The 18,687-nt window shown below is 43.4% G+C and overlaps 1 protein-coding gene and 1 pseudogene across 5 annotated transcripts in view; one reads left to right on the plus strand and one right to left on the minus strand.

Moving 5' to 3' along the window:
• The window catches only part of UBR2 (ubiquitin protein ligase E3 component n-recognin 2), a 110,152-nt gene extending 97,661 nt beyond the window's left edge, over positions 1-12,491 (minus strand). For all 5 annotated transcript variants that reach the window (XM_066359407.1, XM_066359405.1, XM_066359406.1 and 2 more), the window contains exons 1-2: positions 12,052-12,491; positions 2,635-2,894 (exon numbers count right to left, since the gene is read on the minus strand). In XM_066359407.1, coding sequence (XP_066215504.1) covers positions 2,635-2,894; positions 12,052-12,129 — 338 coding nt within the window. In that variant the 5' untranslated portion in view covers positions 12,130-12,491. The remainder of the gene's footprint in view (positions 1-2,634; positions 2,895-12,051) is intronic.
• Positions 12,492-15,838: 3,347 nt separating this feature from the next.
• LOC136388479 (large ribosomal subunit protein eL34-like) lies at positions 15,839-16,233 on the plus strand (annotated as a pseudogene).
• The last annotated feature ends 2,454 nt before the right edge of the window (positions 16,234-18,687 follow it).

Below are 18,687 nucleotides of genomic sequence, written 5' to 3' on the forward strand. Positions count from 1 at the left end.
GGAAGTCTCGGGTTCGATTTCCAGCCAGGGCACACAGGAAGCGCCCATCTGCTTCTCCACCCCTCCCCCTTTCCTTTCTCTCTATCTCTCTCTTCCCCTCCCGCAGCCAAGGCTCCATTGGAACAAAATTGGCCCTGGGCACTGAGGACAGCTCCATGGCCTCTGCCTTAGGTCCTAGAATGGCTCTGGTTGCAACGGAGCAACGCCCCAGATGGGCAGAGCATCACGATCCTCCTGGTGGGCATGCCGGGTGGATCCCGGTCAGGCACATGACGGAGTCTGTTTCACTGCCTCCCTGCTTCTCTTCAGAAAAATACAAGAAAAAAAAATTCTACTGGACCTGACCCGTGGGAGTGCAGTGGACAGAGCGTTGACCTGGGACACTGAGGTCCCAGGGTCAAAATCGCAAGGCTGCCAGATTGAGCATGGGCTCATACAGCTTGAGTACAGGCTCACCAGCTTGAATGAAGCACAAGGCTCATGAGCCCAAGGCCACTGGCTTGAGCAAGGGGGCACTGACTCGGCTTGAGCCCCCCAGTCAAGGCACATATGAGAACCAACCAATGAACAACTAAAGTGACACAACTATTAGTTGATGATTCTCATCTGTCTCCCTGCCTATATCTTTCTCTCAAAAAAAAAAAAAAAATACACACACACACGTATATATATCAGTATTGTAACCATGCTGATAAAGGTGACCATTGATACTCAGAGGTTTTCCCAAAAATTACAAGAAAAAGTCTTATGGAAAAATATGTTATACAATGCCTCAACTAATAGTATATCCAGGCCCTGGCCAGTTAGCTCAGTGGATACAGTGTTGGCCTAGTGTGTGGATGTTCAGGGTTCAATTCCTGGTCAGGGCACACAGGAGAAGAGACCATTTGTTTCTCTCCCTCTTCCTCTCTTGCAGTCAGTGGCTAGATTGGTTTGAGTGTCAACCCTAAAGTAAGCTTGGTTGGTCTGAGCATGTCAGCCTCAGGTGCTAAAAATAGCTGTTGATTTGAGCATGGCCCCAGAAGGAGGTTGCTGGGTGAGTCCTGGCCAGAACACATACGGCAGTCTGTCTCACTGTCTCGCATCCTCTGACTTAAAAAAATAAAAATAAAAGAAACAGTACACCCACAGAACAGATTATCTAGTTATATTAACTGATAAGACCAGATGTCAAAATTTTGTTAAACAGTGAAAGAAAAATTTATTCCAGTATAGAGAACATAGATAACATACTCTCTTTCTTATGTCTGTTTGCACATGTGTGTTTAAGAGAATTTTATATATAGGCCTGCATATGCATATAAAACTTCTGAAAAGATACGTAAGAAAATGTTAACGACTAGTTCTGAGAAATAGGAAAAGAAAGTCATAAAGGAGATGAGTATTTTCCCATCTTCTACTCTAGTATACTCAATTCTCCATAAGACGTTAAAATAAATAAATAAAAATAGCAGTACTTCTACAACACTCAGATCACAGTTCCGAACTGTCACTCCCAACCAAAAGAAAACTTCTTGCAGAAATGGCTGATTATAACCTAACCTACACATGTAGCCTAGCAAGTAACCGAGCACAACTACCCTTCCTTTAGACTTTATAACTCTGTCTCGAGGAATCTATAACTCACTCAGATAAGTCTACAATTTGTAAGGTTTGTGTAATGCTATCTTGAAAGTTTGCTTCAAGTTTCACAGAAAGACCAAGACTTGGTCAGACTCGTGTGTGTACTACCCTACCATCCCTGATGCTGACGACTGCTACACTGTTTTTCGGGAACAAGCCCAGGGTATTTTGCAGGACCAGGGGTGGGGGTGGGGGTCCTGAGACAGTCTGGAGCAGCTGAAGAACCCTCCAGTGACCTCCTCCTGAACTTTCCTCACTATACTCTCATTCGAACACTAAAATCTCCACCCAGATCATAGTTTTGAACATGATATATGTTTAAGCATGTTTCCTGACTGCGCAAGCGCTGGCAAGTCCCCACCCATACATGCAATGGCACAGTCTACCCTGATGTTTGTGCATGATTCCCCTAATAAACAGAAGGACTGGGTGTTTGTCCTGGCCTGCTGGCTCACAATAAAGTTCCTTCTCATAAAATCATCTTTTAGCTGGCAACTACTGAGCACTTGGACCTGGTTCGGTCTGGTAACATGATCCTAGGTGGGTCAGAGTAAGTAAAAAATGAGCTATGGACGTCTTGAGCCAGAGAGCAAAGCAGCACTCCAACACTACTGAAGGCCTGTGCAAAGGATAAAGCAGCTAGGGTGACACGGCTCCCACAGGCCAAATACGGGATAATGTGAACATTAACAATCACTGTAACTTAAAAACTATCAAGAAAACCAAGGAAGCGATTATTACAAGAGTCAAGGTAGCAATTAATTGTGGGGTAGGCAGAAACCACACAGTGCGTTTCTGGAATGCTGGTGATATCCTATTTCTTGATCTGGAAAATAATCACATGAATGTTTTATAATTACTTATTACACTGCATATATAAATACTTGCTATGTACTCTTTTTTCTCTTTATATTATCCTTCATAATTTGAAATCAAAGATTTAAAGTTTCAGGTGAAAAAAAAGTCAAGTACAAACAAGTGTTTTTTAGAAAGAGAACTGCAATATTTTACCTGCAAGAGTATGTAGGCTCTCCTACTTTAAAAACACGACCACAAAGATGAGAAGGTTTGTTCGCTTGTTCAAGTTTTGAAAATCCAAACGTCGGATCTTCCCCGCAAAGGTACCACTCCATTGGCCCCAACAGGACATGCTGGGCCAGTGTGTCTTCTTTCTGTGGAACAGGGTTGGGGCCCCTGCAGTAGATTTTGGGGACATAGTGGGCTAAATGCTGGTACACTTCTCTAGTAAGATCAGTTGCTTGCAGCCATTTCTTTAAAGAAAGATAAAAAGAAAAAAGTTGTAAAGAATGTCAATAAACTAATTTGAACAAATCTATTTTCTTTAGGTTTAATAATGATAAGAGTCTTATAAATAATTTTACTGACAACACTCATCACTGTATGTCTTCTTTCCAAAAAGGACAAGATTTATAACTCTATTAAATTACAAATTATTTTAGAATCCTACTTAAAGGGAAAGTAAAATTAAAGTGAAATGAGCCCCTCTTCTCAACTCTCAACTCGAGGAGCAACCTTCTGTAGGCAGTACAGGACTAGGACCACAATAAGGCATTATATAACTCACTCGCCATCAAGTCCGTTTGACCTCTTTTTTTTTTTTTTTAAAGAGAGAGAGACAGAGGGAGGGAGAAGGAGCGGGGGGGTAAGCATCAATTCATAGCAGTTGCTTCTCATATGTGCCTTGACCAGGCAAGCCCAGGGTTTTGAACCGGCAACCTCAGCATTTCAGGTCAATGCTTTATCCACTGCGCCACCATAGGCCACGCTGTGGTTTTATTGAAAGCAGAGATAAAGCAGATCCCAGGCCTGCAGTTTCTAAACATATGGGAAGCAATCAAGGAATAAACATCTAAGTGGAACAACAAAAGAATGTTTCTTGCCTGACTGTAGTGGATAGAGCATTGACCTGGGATCTGAAGACCCAGATTCGAAACCCCAAAGTTGCCAGCTTGAGCGTGGGATCATAGACATGACCCCATGGTCGCTGGCTTGAGCAAGGGGTCACAGGCTCAGCTGGAGCCCCCCCCCCCAGTCAAGGCACATATGAGAAAGCAATTAATGAACAACTAAGGTGCCACAACTACGACTTGATGCTTCTCATCTCCCCCTTCCTGTCTCTCAGTCTCTATCTATCTCTCTTGCGTGTGCTAAAAATAAAAATTAAAAAATATGCTTCTTTCTCTTCCTCTTTCTGTCTAAAATCAATGAAAAATAAAAAAAAATAAAAAATATAAAATAACTCACTTCTACAAAAATGCAGTTAACTGAATTAGTGACACAGATCCAGCGTTTACCTATGACTTTTTAAATTCCAAATTACAACCTCAACAAAAGAGTTCATGTTCAAATGATGTCTAACAGCACAAGACAACAGAGTAAGATCTTCATTTTAACTCTTATTTGTACAAGCTTTCAACCACTTCCTTCCGTCTAAAAATAGCATATATACTGACCTGTGGTGGCACAGTGGATAAAGAATCAACCTGGAAATGCTGAGGTTGCCAGTTCAAAACCCTGGGCTCGCCTGGTCAGGGCACATATGGGAGTTGATGCTTCCTGCTCCTCCCCCCTTCTCTCTCTCTCTCTCTTCTCTCTCTCTCCCCCCTCTTTATAATGAATAAATAAAATCTAAAAAAAAAAAGTTACAAATCTAAAAAAATAAAAAAATAAAAAAATAAAAAATAAAAATAAAAAAATAAAAATAGCATATAAAGAGACTTTAAATATTCATGAGGTGGCATATATTAACTTTCTAGTCAATTGCACATTTCAGAGAACTTTTACTAAAATGTAAAAAACTTGTTCATAAGTTAAAGGGCTTGATGGAAGTTTTATGCAAGAAGAAAAGAGGCTAAATTACTCTTAAAAAGACAGCTCTTTTTGGGAGACAATCCCACAACTTTGTTTTTTTCTCCCTTTAGAGCAGCGGCTCTAAATCTAAATCACACATACAAGTACACCCAGGCGCACACACGCAGAGTTTAGTAATTATAAAAGAATGAGAAAAAATATAGTAGTCAACAATAAAAGTCAAAGAGTCATCAACCAACAAGCAAACTAGAATCTAATTCTTTGAACTAAAAAAACAACAAACAAAACACTTTTGGGTTACATTCAAGGGTAAATGTCCAGTGTTTCACCCATTCTCAGCAAACCCTATTTAAAATATGAATGAAAATAAGAGTCAAATTATCCTAAGCAATTTACTGTTTATGAAAGAAAAATTAAACATTAAGATTCAAAACACTGCCCTGGCTGGATAGCTCGGTTGGTTGGAACATTGTTTCAGAGCCCAGAGGATGCCAGATCGATCAGGGCCCGATCAGGAGCAGCTCCATGTTCCTGTCTCTGTCTCTCTCTCTCTCTCTCTCTCTCTCTCTCTCTCTCTCAAAAAAAAAAAAGATTCAAAGAATTCCCAGGTGGGTACTAGAATTATTGGGGCATCACTTCATAAATCATATTGTCTAACCATTACACTGTACACTGAAATTTATCAAATAATATTGAATATCAACTGTAATTGAAAAATAGACTCAAAGAATTCACCTCCATGATCCTGGAAAATTATGCTTCAGGTAATTTTAAAAGTTTACTTTTAAAAGCAACTTTTGTTTTTATTTTTACATTCCCATTTCTCTTAAAACTTCACTTGCAGAATTTTAATGCTTTCTAAAAGAAATCGTGTTGTTTTGCAATTCCAACAACACTGACAAGTCAAATCTGTTCAAACATCTTATACAAAAAATTCAGAAACTATTATCAGCTTTTGGTTATGGAAAAAAAAATCAGCTAACTTATATAAAATATATTATTAATAAACAAGCATTTCATTCTAAATATTACTTATCACATGTTATTATAAATTATTAACAAGATATTAAAATCTGGTTCAAGAAAGGCAGGCATATATTCCAAATTCAAACATGTGATAGATTTGGGATTTTTTACAGGCATTTTAGTGTCACTAAATTTAAATAATATATAAAATTAAGTATCTTTACATGAGAATTCCATACCAGAGATACTGAATGACTAACTTGCAACAGCATAAATTAAAAGGGGAAAAATTGTGAAGAGAAAGTGAGCAGGAAGATAAAGTCTTTGGCTGCCTTTCAGAACTCCTCATGTATTTCTCAAGAGTGAAATCTCCGGCTTTTCACATTAGTTCCCACCAACATAAGCTTCTAGTGTGTTTAACATGAAAAACTATTGAGATTTCTAATTTGGTTAATTTGTCCTTATTTCAGACACCTGTGGCTGTCACACCAATGTACACAGCAGAATAATAAACACTGCAGCACTGGAAGTCCTTGACAGGGAAGTGAAGAAACTGTCAACTCATTTCACTAAAGTAAACATGTTATGACAATGTTTCTGGGAGTGTTCCTTTTTTTGAATGCTAAATCGAAGCCTGGGGATGGGGTGCAACTACAATAAACACAAAAACGAAGATTCCCTAGAGGTTAGCTTTTTTACATTACCGAATTATTCTACACCCAATTAAAATTATATCCTCTTTACCACGTCTGATTTGCTTTCCAACAAGGATAATCAACATGTAAGTTAATTGTAAAACAACAATTGCAAGTGCAGAAATGGAGTTTTCAGGACTATATATTATAAGGAAATACTTAAATCACATTATGAGTTCTAAAAAAGGAATAAAAGCATTCACAAGTCAAAATAATATACAAACTCAATAATAAAAGACAAAAAAAAATCTTATTTAAAAACAGGCCAAAGATAGGAATTGAAACTTCCAAAAAGAAGATATATAAATAGCCAAAAACTCATGAAAGGATGCTCACTAAACATCGCCCTGAGTGGCTCAGTGGATAAGCACTGTGCCAGCACAGAGGCTGTGGGTTCCACTCCTGGTCAAGGCACGTACAAGAAGCAATGAATGAGCACAAAACTAAACGGAATGAGTTGATGCTTTTCTTTCTCTCTCTCTCAAATCAATGGGGGAAAAAAAGTTCAACGTCACAAGTCATAGGGAAATTGAAACCAAAATTACAACCAGTGCTCGACTTAAGACCACGATATTGGTTCCGACAGACTGGTCGTAGGTACAATTTGGTCATAAGTTGAGTAGGCTATATGTACAGTACTGTGAAATGATGTTATAAAAACCTTTAAGTCATATTTTATCATAATTTTCTCTCATTATTGTTATATATCATAATTTTCTTTGTTCATTTTATGCCATTTGTATCATCTCTATACCATTTTGTTTCTTATTTTTACATTTGTCGGGTTTAAGTAAAACACTGCATTACCAGTACAACTGGTTTAATATTTGCAAAACATACAAAATTACAAAATATAGGTGCACACAAAAATACAAAATACAGGTGTAAAAAATACCATAGGAAACATTTTCCCAATTGCAAAACATATCAAAATATAGAAACACGTATGAAATATTTTATTGGCCAGCACTGCCGTACGCCCAGCTGGGCAACGCTTGCACTGCCAGACGCGGAGCAGTCATGGCTAGCGATTGTGGTCGTAAAGTCGAATGGTCGTAAGTGGATCAATACCTGTACAAGCATATATGTACTACTTCACAACCAATAGAATGGCTATAATAAAAAAAAACAGTAACAAGTGTTGACAAGGATGTGAAGGAAGCCACATCCTTCATACTCTGTTAGTGGGAATGTAAAATGATACAGACACTTCAGGGGAAACAATTTAGGGGTTCCTCAAAAACATTAAAAATAGTATCACCATCTGACCTAGCAACATCTCTCCTGAGTATAAGCCCAAAGAAATAAAAACATATGTACCCACAAAAATACTGTATACAAATATGCATAGCAGCATGATTCACAATATCTGAAAAGTGAAAACAACCCAAATATTCACCAACTGATGAACAAATAAAGTATGGCATATGCATAACAATGGAATATTACTTTGCAATAAAAAGGAATGGAGTATAAATGAAAAACCCAAACACAAAAGACAGCATACTGTACCATTCTGTTTATATAAAATTTCTAGAATGGGAAAATCAATGGAGACCAAAAACAGATTAGTAGTAGCCTAAAGTTTGGAAGTTTAGGTAATAAAGAGGATTGACTGCTGGCCCTGGCTGGTTAGCTCAGTCGGTTAAGAATGTCATCCTGGCCCTGGCCGGTTGGCTCAGCGGTAGAGCGTCGGCCTGGCATGCGGGGGACCCGGGTTCGATTCTCGGCCAGGGCACATAGGAAAAGCGCCCATTTGCTTCTCCACCCCCACCCCCTCCTTCCTCTCTGTCTCTCTCTTCCCCTCCTGCAGCCAAGGCTCCATTGGAGCAAAGATGGCCCGGGCGCTGGGGATGGCTCCTTGGCCTCTGCCCCAGGCGCTAGAGTGGCTCTGGTCGCGGCAGAGCGACCCCCCGGAGGGGCAGAGCATCGCCCCCCGGTGGGCAGAGCATCGCCCCTGGTGGGCGTGCTGGGTAGATCCCGGTCGGGCGCATGTGGGAGTCTGTCTGACTGTCTCTCCCCGTTTCCAGCTTCAGAAAAAAAAAAAAAGAAAAAAAAAAAGAATGTCATCCTGAAACAACAAGGTTGCAGGTTTGATCCCTGGTCAGGAAGCAACAACAAAAATGCATGACTGAGTGGAACAACAAATGCTTCCCTTCTCCCTTCTTCTCTCTGTCTCTCTCAAGATCGATAAAGGTTGTGCATGGCTTGTGGAAGTGCAGTGGATAAAACGCTGACCTGGAACCCTGAGGTCGCTGGTTCGAAACCCCAGGCTTGCCTGGTCAAGGCACATATGGGAGTTGATGCTTCCTGCTCCTCCTCCCTTCTCTCTCTCTCTCCCTTTCTAAAAAATGAATAAATAAAACCTTTAAAAAATATATCAATAAAAGTTAAGCCCTGGCCAGAGCATGGTTGGCTGGAGCATTGTCCTGGAGCGTAGAGGTTGCAGATTTGATTCCCCGGTCAGGGCACGTACAGGAGCAGCTCCATGTTCCTCCCTCTCTCTCTCGCTCTCTCTGACCCTCTTAAAAAAAAAAAAAAGGAGAGGATTGACTGCTAATGGGTATAGGATTATTGTTTGGGGGTGATAAAAATGTTCTAAAATTGACTGTGGTGATGTTTGCACAACTCTGTAAATATAGTAAAAACTACAGAATTAAACTGTGTATTTGAATACTATATAAAACTGTTAAAAATTTTTAAGCAAAAAAATAACCAAGGCATAAAACTTCTATAATAATATGTATTTCTTTTATACTTGGGGGAAAATAACATTACTTCTTTTTATTTTTTTTTATTTTATTTATTCATTTTAGAGGAGAGAGAAAGGGAGAGAGAGAGACAGAGAGGGAGAGAGAGAGGAGAGAGAGACAGAGAGAGAAGGTGGGGAGGAGCTGGAAGCATCAACTCCCATATGTGCCTTGACCAGGCAAGCCCAGGGTTTTGAACCGGCGACCTCAGCATTTCCAGGTCGACGCTTTATCCACTGCGCCACCACAGGTCAGGCAACATTACTTCTTACTCATCCATTGGAACATATTATAATCAAATCTGTGGAGCACCCAACATAAGACTCAAAAAGTGTCAGAAAAGTCGTACCTGTGGAATCAGTTCCACCAAGAAAAACAGAAGACTGAGAAGGGAGGTTCTCTTTAATATCCTAAACTTAAAAGTATTGAGAGTGCTTACATGCTTTTATTTGTGAGGCATACTAGTTAGGAGAGTCCTTCTTCCTCATAATAGAAGAGAAGCCATGTGTAAATAAAATGGTTCCCAGGACACTAGTGCTTACTAAGTAATTTCAAATGGATGTGATCCCAACAAGCCACAGTATCAGAGCTCCAAAGGCTGCAATAGCTACTTTCTTTAAGTGTTTACCCTCCCCCAAACTGACTTCTAACCCGAGAAAACTTGATTCTTTTTTTTTTTTTGTATTTTTCTGAAGCTGGAAACGAGGAGAGACAGTCAGACAGACTCCCGCATGCACCCGACTGGGATCCACCCGGCACGTGGGCGACGCTCTGCCCACCAGGGGGCAATGCTCTGCCGTGACCAGAGCCACTCTAGCGCCTGGGGCAGAGGCCAAGGAGCCATCCCCAGCACCAGGGCCATCTTTGCTCCTATGGAGCCTTGGCTGCGGGAGGGGAAGAGAGAGACAGAGAGGAAGGAGGGGGTGGGGGTGGAGAAGCAAATGGGCGCTTCTCCTATGTGCCCTGGCCGGGAATCGAACCCGGGTCCCCTGCACGCCAGGCCGACGCTCTACCACTGAGACAACAGGCCAGGGCAAACTTGATTCATTTTAATATGTGATGAAGAGCTATGCTGGAACTTAAGTTGAATGCACACAATAAACTCTTCACAGGCCCTGGCTAGTGGCTCAGTGGACAGAGCGCGCCAGCCTGGCGTATGGATGTCCCAAGTTCAATTCCCGGTCAGGGAACACAGGAGAAGTGACCATCCGCTTCTCTCTGCCCCTCTCTCCCACTTCCGCAGCCAGTGGCTTGATTGGTTTGCACGTCCTCCCCAGGCACTGAGGATAGCTTGGCTGGGTGAGAGGAGGGGAGATCGTGAGACAGATTCCCGCATGCGCCCCAATTGGGATCCACCTGGAAACCGTGTCTGGGGCCGTGCTTGAATAGAGCTATTCTTAGCACCTGAGTAGACTAGCTCTGACAAACCGGGCTATCCTCAGCACCTGGGCCCTAGCTGGAACCAGTGAAAGAGGAAGAGGGAGAAAAGGTGAGAGAAGCAGAATTAAGTCCAAATCAATAAATTCTGATTGCGTTTCCCTCCATTTTCTCTGTTGCACCTGCTTGAGAATTGCACTCAACCAGACCTAGGTGCACGGGTCTCTGGCACTGGTTTTCCAACTGGTTTCCTCAGGAACCTCACCAAGTTGAAGTTCTGATCTAATTAGTAGTTGCACTTGCAGGATTTTGAAAATAAGAGTACACAGCCTGTATCACTGGGCCAACAGACACGAGAAATTCGGTGGGAGTAAAAGAAAATATTACTTTGAAGAAAATACCAGATTAGTTATCAATATGGATATTAACGGGATGACATGGAGACAGAGAACCATGATTGCCATTTTACTGTTTACTTGTAACACTTTTTCTTTTTTAAATCTCTTTGCTAAATGAAAGGCCCCTGGGGCTGGAAATCCTTGAGTGGTTGTAATATTAAGCAGAAAGTACTATAAATGAAAATTGACCTAGATTAAACAAGTCGGTTAAAAAAAAAAGCAAACGCTTATCATTCAACTATATATTTCTTTAAACTTTTCACCTCTACTCCTGTCATTTGTTCCATCCTCTCTGACTTTAGTGTCCTCATCAATTCACCCAAAATAACTCCTCACTGACCAGCATCCCTACAGCGACCCGCTAAATTTTTGTTCATTACATTGTGATCCAAATTCACTTCCTTCCTAGTAGTTTTTTAAACAGAAGGCCTTAGCGATGAGGCCTGAGCTGTTTTGGTCCATTCATAATCATTTTGGACAATCTGTTCTAATGGGTGTTTCCTGTCTTTGAAGAAAGATGCCATCGAGATTATTAAAGTAATCATCTTACAACCCTGCTACTTATTTTTACACGAGCATATTCTTACTACACATCAAGCGCAACACCGGGTTTGAATGGTTTTAGTTTGGGGCATAACTTGTTCCCACTATGCTGTGACCAAACCTCACATTATTAACTTCTGTTTATCGAAGGCTGGTCTTTCAAAGTTTAATGTAATGTTTGTTCTCCACCCAACTACCCCCAAAACTCCTAGAAAAATTAGTTTTTTGAGCTCCCAGCGCCCACTACTTCTTTCTCACACTCCGCAAGTGTGGCGAAACACTGCTTTCCGCACACTCATCAACGCTGTTGACTGACCAAACCCGTGTAAAAACGCACGGAAGAGGGGAAAGAGGAAGAACGGTGTCGTTTGCATCCTTCGGTGCTCAGGGCTGTCCCAGAAACAGAGTAGGGACTCGTTGAAAGGTGGCATTTTTCGGTGGAGCAGCCAACGCTCCTCCTGATCTCAGGAAAAGGAATCAGGCAGAGAAAGTAGGGCGATTATACCCAAAACACCAGGAAATCTTCTCCTCCCGTCTTGCAGGACCTGGCATAATGTGCTGGGGACTTAATGGGAGCGTGGGGAAAGGAGGAATAATGAAAAGCTGCTTGTTCTCCCGGGCAGAAAGGGACTGGAAAGGCGGCTGGTGCCCAGAGCAGCTCCGGGGGCTATTTGAGGATAAAGAGCGAAGGAAAGGGGCAGGATCGGTGGCCTCCCCCGACAGCTCCCCACTAGGGGAGGCCGGAGAGCCGGACGCGGTGGTTACACCGAGTCAAGGCCCGGCCGCTCCGGCATTTCCAGGAGTCAGTCCTCCCACGGGGTTCGGCTTGCAAAGGCCGGACGTCCCCACCCGGGTCCCGGCACTCACCCCCGCGGTCTTCTCAGCCGAACATTCCGGCAGACTCTGGTCGAAGGCCGGCACCTCCGGCTCCAGCTCCGACGCCATCTTCTCTCGTCCTCCTCCCCAGCGCTGACGCCGCTACCGCCGCCCCAAGGGCCGCGGCCTGGCCACAGCCCCGGTGGCCGAGATCGCCACCTCTGCCCCAGACAGTCTGTCCGGAGCCGTCCAGCCGGCGGCGGGTGTAGAAGACGGAAAGTAGCGTGGAGAGAGCAAGTAGAGCAAGTCAGAAGGGACGGCGGCCTCCTGGGTTCCCTCCCGGGCTCAGCGCCCAAGAGTCAAGTCACTGCCTCGTCCCTGCTCCGGGGAAGGACACAAGACACCCCTTTTCTGGCATCCTCCCTCGCTTCTACCGTGTCCCGCACCGGGAAAGGGGCAATAACACCCAAGAGAGGAAGCAAAGCATTCTGGGAACCGTAGTCGTACTAGGCACAGCCGGGAAGAAGTCGAGCCCTTATAGGGTACGCCCATGGGCATTGTGGGAGTTGTAGTCCATCTCCTAACGAGAGACTGGGCATAAGGCATTTAAGTAGGCGGGGCTTTTCTGCACAAGTAGAATCATGGGAAAAGAATAATTGGAAAGAAGCGCCCACCTGGGAAGAGGCGGAAGAGCAAGATATTGTGGGAATTGTAGTTTTACTCTCCCAATCCCATCTGTTCAATTTTGTATCTGCAGGTTATAGAACAGTGTCAGGAACGTAGTAGACACTCAAGTATTTTTCAAAGCCTCGGATATGGTAGGCGCTCAAATACTTGTCTTATAAATGAACAAATTACATTCTATTCCTGTAGTTCTACAACCGGTCGTTTATCATCCCCTCATCCTTTAGTAACGGAGGTGAACATCATCCAGGTTTTTAAAGGGTTTTTTTTGTTTGTTTTTTGTTTTTTGTATTTTTCTGAAGCTGGAAACCGGGAGAGACAGTCAGACAGACTCCCGCATGCGCCCGACCAGGATCTGCCCGGCACGCCCACCAGGGGGCGACGCTCTGCCCAACAGGGGGCGACGCGATCCCCAGGGCATCGCTGTGCTGCTACCAGAACCACTCCAGCGCCTGGGGCAGAGGCCAAGGAGCCATCCCCAGCGCCCAGGCCATCTTTGCTCCAATGGAGCCTCGCTGCGGGAGGGGAAGAGAGAGACAGAGAGGAAGGAGAGGGGGAGGGGTGGAGAAGCAGATGGGCGCTTCTCCTGTGTGCCCTGGCCGGGAATCGAACCCGGGACTTCTGCACGCCAGGCCGATGCTCTACCACTGAGCCAACCGGCCAGGGCCCAGGTTTTTAAAAGTTTTACATGTTTAACTGCTATTGAAGAAAATATTTCCAAGCAAGTTAGTTATGACTACTTATAAAAATTTATTACAAGTTTACTGCAAAAGAAAATAAGTCTACCAAGACAATTCAAAGTTTACTCTTGATGGGGATGTTTTACAGAAATAGATAATTATTAGATTAGACACAACATAAAATTATATTTGGTTAGAGATAATTGGACACTTGACTGACAGTTGGAATAAATGAGTTTCCTAGAACAAGTCTTCAATTCTCTTAGAGTTTATCAGGAAATTGCTTACACAGTTCATCAGGCATGCTAATTTATTTTCAGAAGGAGATCGTGAATTATATTTGGCTAAAAAATAAAAAAAATTCTGACCCAGTCCAGGTTTGGGACATTTTTTTTCAGAGACAGAGAGAGAGAGTCAGAGAGAGGGATAGATAGGGACAGACAGACAGGAACGAAGAGATGAGAAGCATCAATCAGTTTTTCGTTGCGCATTGCAACACCTTAGTTGTTCATTGATTGCTTTCTCATATGTGCCTTGACCATGGGCCTTCAGCAGACCGAGTAACCCCTTGCTCGAGCCAGCGGCCTTGGGCTCAAGCTGGTGAGCTTTTGCTCAAATCAGATGAGCCCGCGCTCAAGCTGACGACTTTGGCGTCTCAAATCTGGGTCTTCTGAATCCCAGTCCAACGCTCTATCCACTGTGCCACCGCCTGGTCAGGCTGGGACATGTTATTGTTGTTAACAGTATTATAATATTAACAAAGCTTTTTTTTCTTTCTTTCTTTCTTTTTTTTGTGTGTGTGTGAGAGAGAGACAGAGAGAGGGACAGATAGGGACAGACAAACTGGAAGGAAGAGAGATGAGAAGCATCAATTCTTCGTTGCGGCTCCTCAGTTGTTCATTGATTGCTTTCTCATATGTGCCTTGACCGGCGGGCTACAGCAGAGTGAAAGATTCCTTGCTCAAGCCAGCGACCTTGGGCTCAAGCCAGCGACCATGGGGTCATGTCTATGATCCCACGCTCAATCCAGCGACCCTGTGCTCAAGCTGGTGAGCCCGCACTCAAGCCAACAAGACCGCGTTTAGGCAGAGACCTCAGGGTTTCCAACTGGGGACCTCAGCATTCTGGGTCCATACACTGTCCACTGTACCACCACCGGTCAGGTTACATATTTATTAAATTAATGAATAAACCAGGAGTCCATATTAATTTTTAACCTAATAATACTTCATCATTTTCACGGCTACATAGTATTCCACGCTATAAATGCATCATAATGTATTTAACCTTATTGATGAACTCACTGGCTCTTTCCAGGGTTTTGTGTTAAAGTAATACTGAGTGGAATTCCCTATTTATATAGATGGGCAAACTCTTTTTGAGCATAGCCAGAGGATAAATTTCTAGAAGGAAGTTTACTAGGTCAGAAAGAATAATGTGACCGGTGAAAGGGCCAAAGGAGCAAAGTGGGGCTTGGCATGGACAGGGATGTGAGAAAGGCCCCCTTGGGTGGCCACCTATCATTTCCAAATACCCTGGGTATTCCCTCTGTTTCCGGCTTCTCACTGTGGCTTCTCACTGGGCCCAGACATGATCCTAAATCTTCACCTAATTTCATATTTCTCCTTCTACAAAAGTAACTAATCCATGTTGTTAGGCAAAATGGGTTTTAGTGCTTGTCATAACCATGACACCATCTTAAGAAGCACGTCCTGCCTGGCCTGTGGTGGCGCAGTGGGCGGAGCATCGACCTGGAACGCTAAGGTCACTGTTTTGAAACCCTGAGCTTGTCCGGTCAAGGGACATATCAGAAGCAACTACTGCTATTTGATGCTTCTCGCTCTTTCCCTCACTTTTCTGTTTCTTTCTCTCTCCTCTTTCTAGAATAGATAAATAAAAATCTTTTAAAAAAAAAAAAAAGAAGAAGAAGAAGAGGAAGTAGCATGTTGCTCTCAGAGATAACTAGGTCACCCGGGGGGGGGGGCATATCAGCTGAAAAGAATGTTCTTACATAGAGAAGTAGGTCCGTTAAGTTATTTACTGGCCCTGGCTGGTTAGCTCAGTGGTAGAGTGTTGGCCCGGCATGTGGATGTCCTAGGTTCGATTCCTGGTCAGGGCACACAGGAGAAGTGATCATCTGCTTCTCCACTCCTACCTCTCCCTCTCCTCTCCCTCTCTTTCTCTTGCTCTCCCTCTCTCTGCCTCTCCCACAGCCATGGCTCGATTGGTTCCAGCACATAGGATCCCAGCGCTGAGGATGGCTCTGTGGAGCCTCTGCCTCAGGTGCTAAAAAATAGCTCAGTTGCAACATGGGCAGAGCATCAGCCTCAGACGGGGTTGTGGGGTGGCTTTTGGTGGGGGTGCATGCAGGAGTCTGTCTCTCTATAACCCCTCGTCTCACTTGGAAAAGAAGAAAAAGAAGTTGTTTTTTAAAGTTATTCACTGCTTTGGAAAATGCATCTCTTAAAAAGCAAATGCCACTCTTCCGGGGATGGTGTAAGGCATTCCCAACGGTCCAGCATGTGACATACCGTCAGAGGCTGACCTGCAATACATCCTCTAACAAAACTAGGCTGTCTGGAACCCCTGGTAATAGAATTGTTTACCTTTATACCAAGAAGGTTGGTTAAGCACCAAACTCTGCAGGTGGCATGTGCCCAGGGGGGCTTCGTGGTGTCGGTGCTGTGGGACCTGAAGTCCTAACGAGGTTGTCCAAAATGAAGGCACATGTCAGCAGGGCCTAGGTGGATCCATGTGTGCTAAATGTGCCCGTGACAGGATCAGGCGTGCTTTCCTCATTGAGGAGCAGAAAGTTGTGAAGTTATTGAAGGCACAAGCACTGAGTCAGAAAGCTAAATTGCAAAAATGAAGCTTGTTGAGTCATGAAAACAGATGGCAAAAAAAAAAAAAAAAGCATATGCCATTTGGTTATAAGCCGCCTGTGTTCCTAGTGCCTGTATAATATGTATCAAGCCACCCATTCCCTCTGGGGTGCGGAGATCCATAGCCTTGCCGCTGCCCAAGGCTCTGATTCTGTTGGTAAGTTTCCTTAATAAACTTTTTTTAAAACTCTGGAGTTGTCAGCCTCTTTCTTGGGTCTCTCGGCCTCATCCCCTGGAGGTCAGTCCTACCACCTCAGAAGAAGTTCTCCACGTAAGTGCCATTCCTTCAGAGCCTGACCTAGTGCCATTTTTATCTGTTCGATGGACAGTTAGTTAGGTAATTAATTAAACAAATATTTTATTGAGTTCCAAGTGCCAGCTGAGTTCTTACTAATTGGAGAAATAAATTACAAACAGGCAGGATTACTGCTTTCAATGAACCTGTATTTTTCTAGAACGATTTTATTTATTGATTTTATAGAGAGTGGATGGAGAGGAGGGGAAGAGAAGTAGCAACTCATAATTGCTTCACTTTAGTTGTTCGTTGATTATTTCTTGTATGTGCCTCGACCAGGCAAGCCCAGGGTTTCAAACTGGCAACCTCAACGTTCCAGGTTGTTGCTTTATCCACTGTGCCACCACGGGTCAGGCAGGCTTGTATTTTAGTAGAAGAAATGGGCAGTGAAAAATAAGCAGATGAATATAGTATGATTTTTAGATATTGACAGATGTTAAAGGGAAATCAATAGAAAATTTATGGAAGGTGGTGATGGGGAGTGGGAGCATTGGATATTTCGGTCAGGGAGGCAGAGCTGAGGAGGGGAGAATTGAACTGAGCCCTGAGTGCAAAGAGTTAGTCACATGAATATCTGGGACAAGAACATTCTAAAGATTTTTATTTATTCATTTTAGAGAAGGGTGAGAGAGAGAGAGAAGCAGGGGAAGGAGCAGGAAGCATCAACTCCCATATGTGTCTTGACCAGGTAAGCCCAGAGTTTCTGGGGTGGTGACCTCAGCACTCAGGGTGACGCTTTATCCACTGCGCCACCACAGGTCAGGCTGACAAGAGCATTTTAGACAAAGGAAACAGTTTCAAAGGCCCTGAGGTTGAAACAGATTGCAAAGAATTAAGAACAAGAAGAAAGCTATGGCTTTATGGCAGAAAGTTTTCAGATAAAGTAATAAATGTGATGCTCACTAGTAACAGGAACAGGCATATTATTCCTATTCTTTATTAAAACCGTTTCAGCTTGGTGTTACTTTCAGTTAAGACATGATGAAACTGAGGCTTATGAAAATAATTTGCCCAAAGTCGCTGTGGTAAATTGACTGCAGTTTTATGGCCTTAATTAACAGCCTCCCTGTAGCCACTGTTTTTGCAGTATCACTCTGCCAGTCTGAGTGCAGTCTGTTTTCCTCCCATCCTCTGACTCTGGCCTTTGTGACTTGCTTCAGAGAACAGAATGCAGGCAGACGTGACAGTGTACCACCTATGTCCCTAGGTCTTGTACACATCCACCTTCTTTCTTGAACCTTGTTTTTTCCATGAGAACAAGTTAGGGCTAGCCTGCTGGAGAATGAGAAACCACACGGAGAATGGAGATACACAAGTTAACAAGCAGCTTGCCGATTCCTGGAAGCAGAGCCACTGAGCTGACCCCTGGGTAGCTGCAGGCACCGAAGGGAATCCAGGGAGACCGGAAGAACTGGCCTGAATTGCTGACCTGCAGGATTGTGAACTAAATGTTTTAGAGGTAAATTTAGAGGTGGTGTCATATGCATAAATGGCTAGTCAATTCAGTAACATGGTTAGATTAGAAGCAGAGCTGGCATTTGGACTAAGCTTTCTCTAAGTCTAAGGCTCATATTCCTTCTAGGTCATGTTGTTCCCGCTATGTCCTAATTTCAAGGAAAATTAATTTTTTTATTCTTTTTGTAATTAAAATAATCAAGTTCATGTATAGAATAATTTCCTTGAGAAGTTCTAAGTAATTGATTGGCCCTACATGCCTGGGTGTGATAGGTGGCCACTCAAATGGGCCTTTTCCATAGTCCTGTCCACTCTGAGCCTAACTTTGCTCCTTTAGTCTTTTTACCATTTATATTATTCCTTCAGACCTAATAAACTCCCTAATAAGAATTGAGCCTTTGGCTATCCTTTTAAAAAGTTTGTTAATTGAGCTTGACCATGGTGGTGCAGTGGGTAGAGCATCACCCCAGGATGCTGAGGACCCCAGTTTGTAATCCCGAGGTCACTGGCATGAGCATGGAATCATCAACATGATCACAAGGTTGTTGGCTTGAACCCAAAGTTTGCTGGCTTGAAGCCCAAGGTCGCTGTCTTGGGCCCAAAGGCCGCTGGCTTGGGCAAGAGGTCACTGGCTCAGCTTGAGCTCCCTGGTCAAGGCACGTATGAGAAGAAATCAATAAACAACTAAAAC

This window comes from Saccopteryx leptura, chromosome 1 (assembly GCF_036850995.1).
Source record: "Saccopteryx leptura isolate mSacLep1 chromosome 1, mSacLep1_pri_phased_curated, whole genome shotgun sequence".
Lineage (NCBI taxonomy): Eukaryota > Metazoa > Chordata > Mammalia > Chiroptera > Emballonuridae > Saccopteryx > Saccopteryx leptura.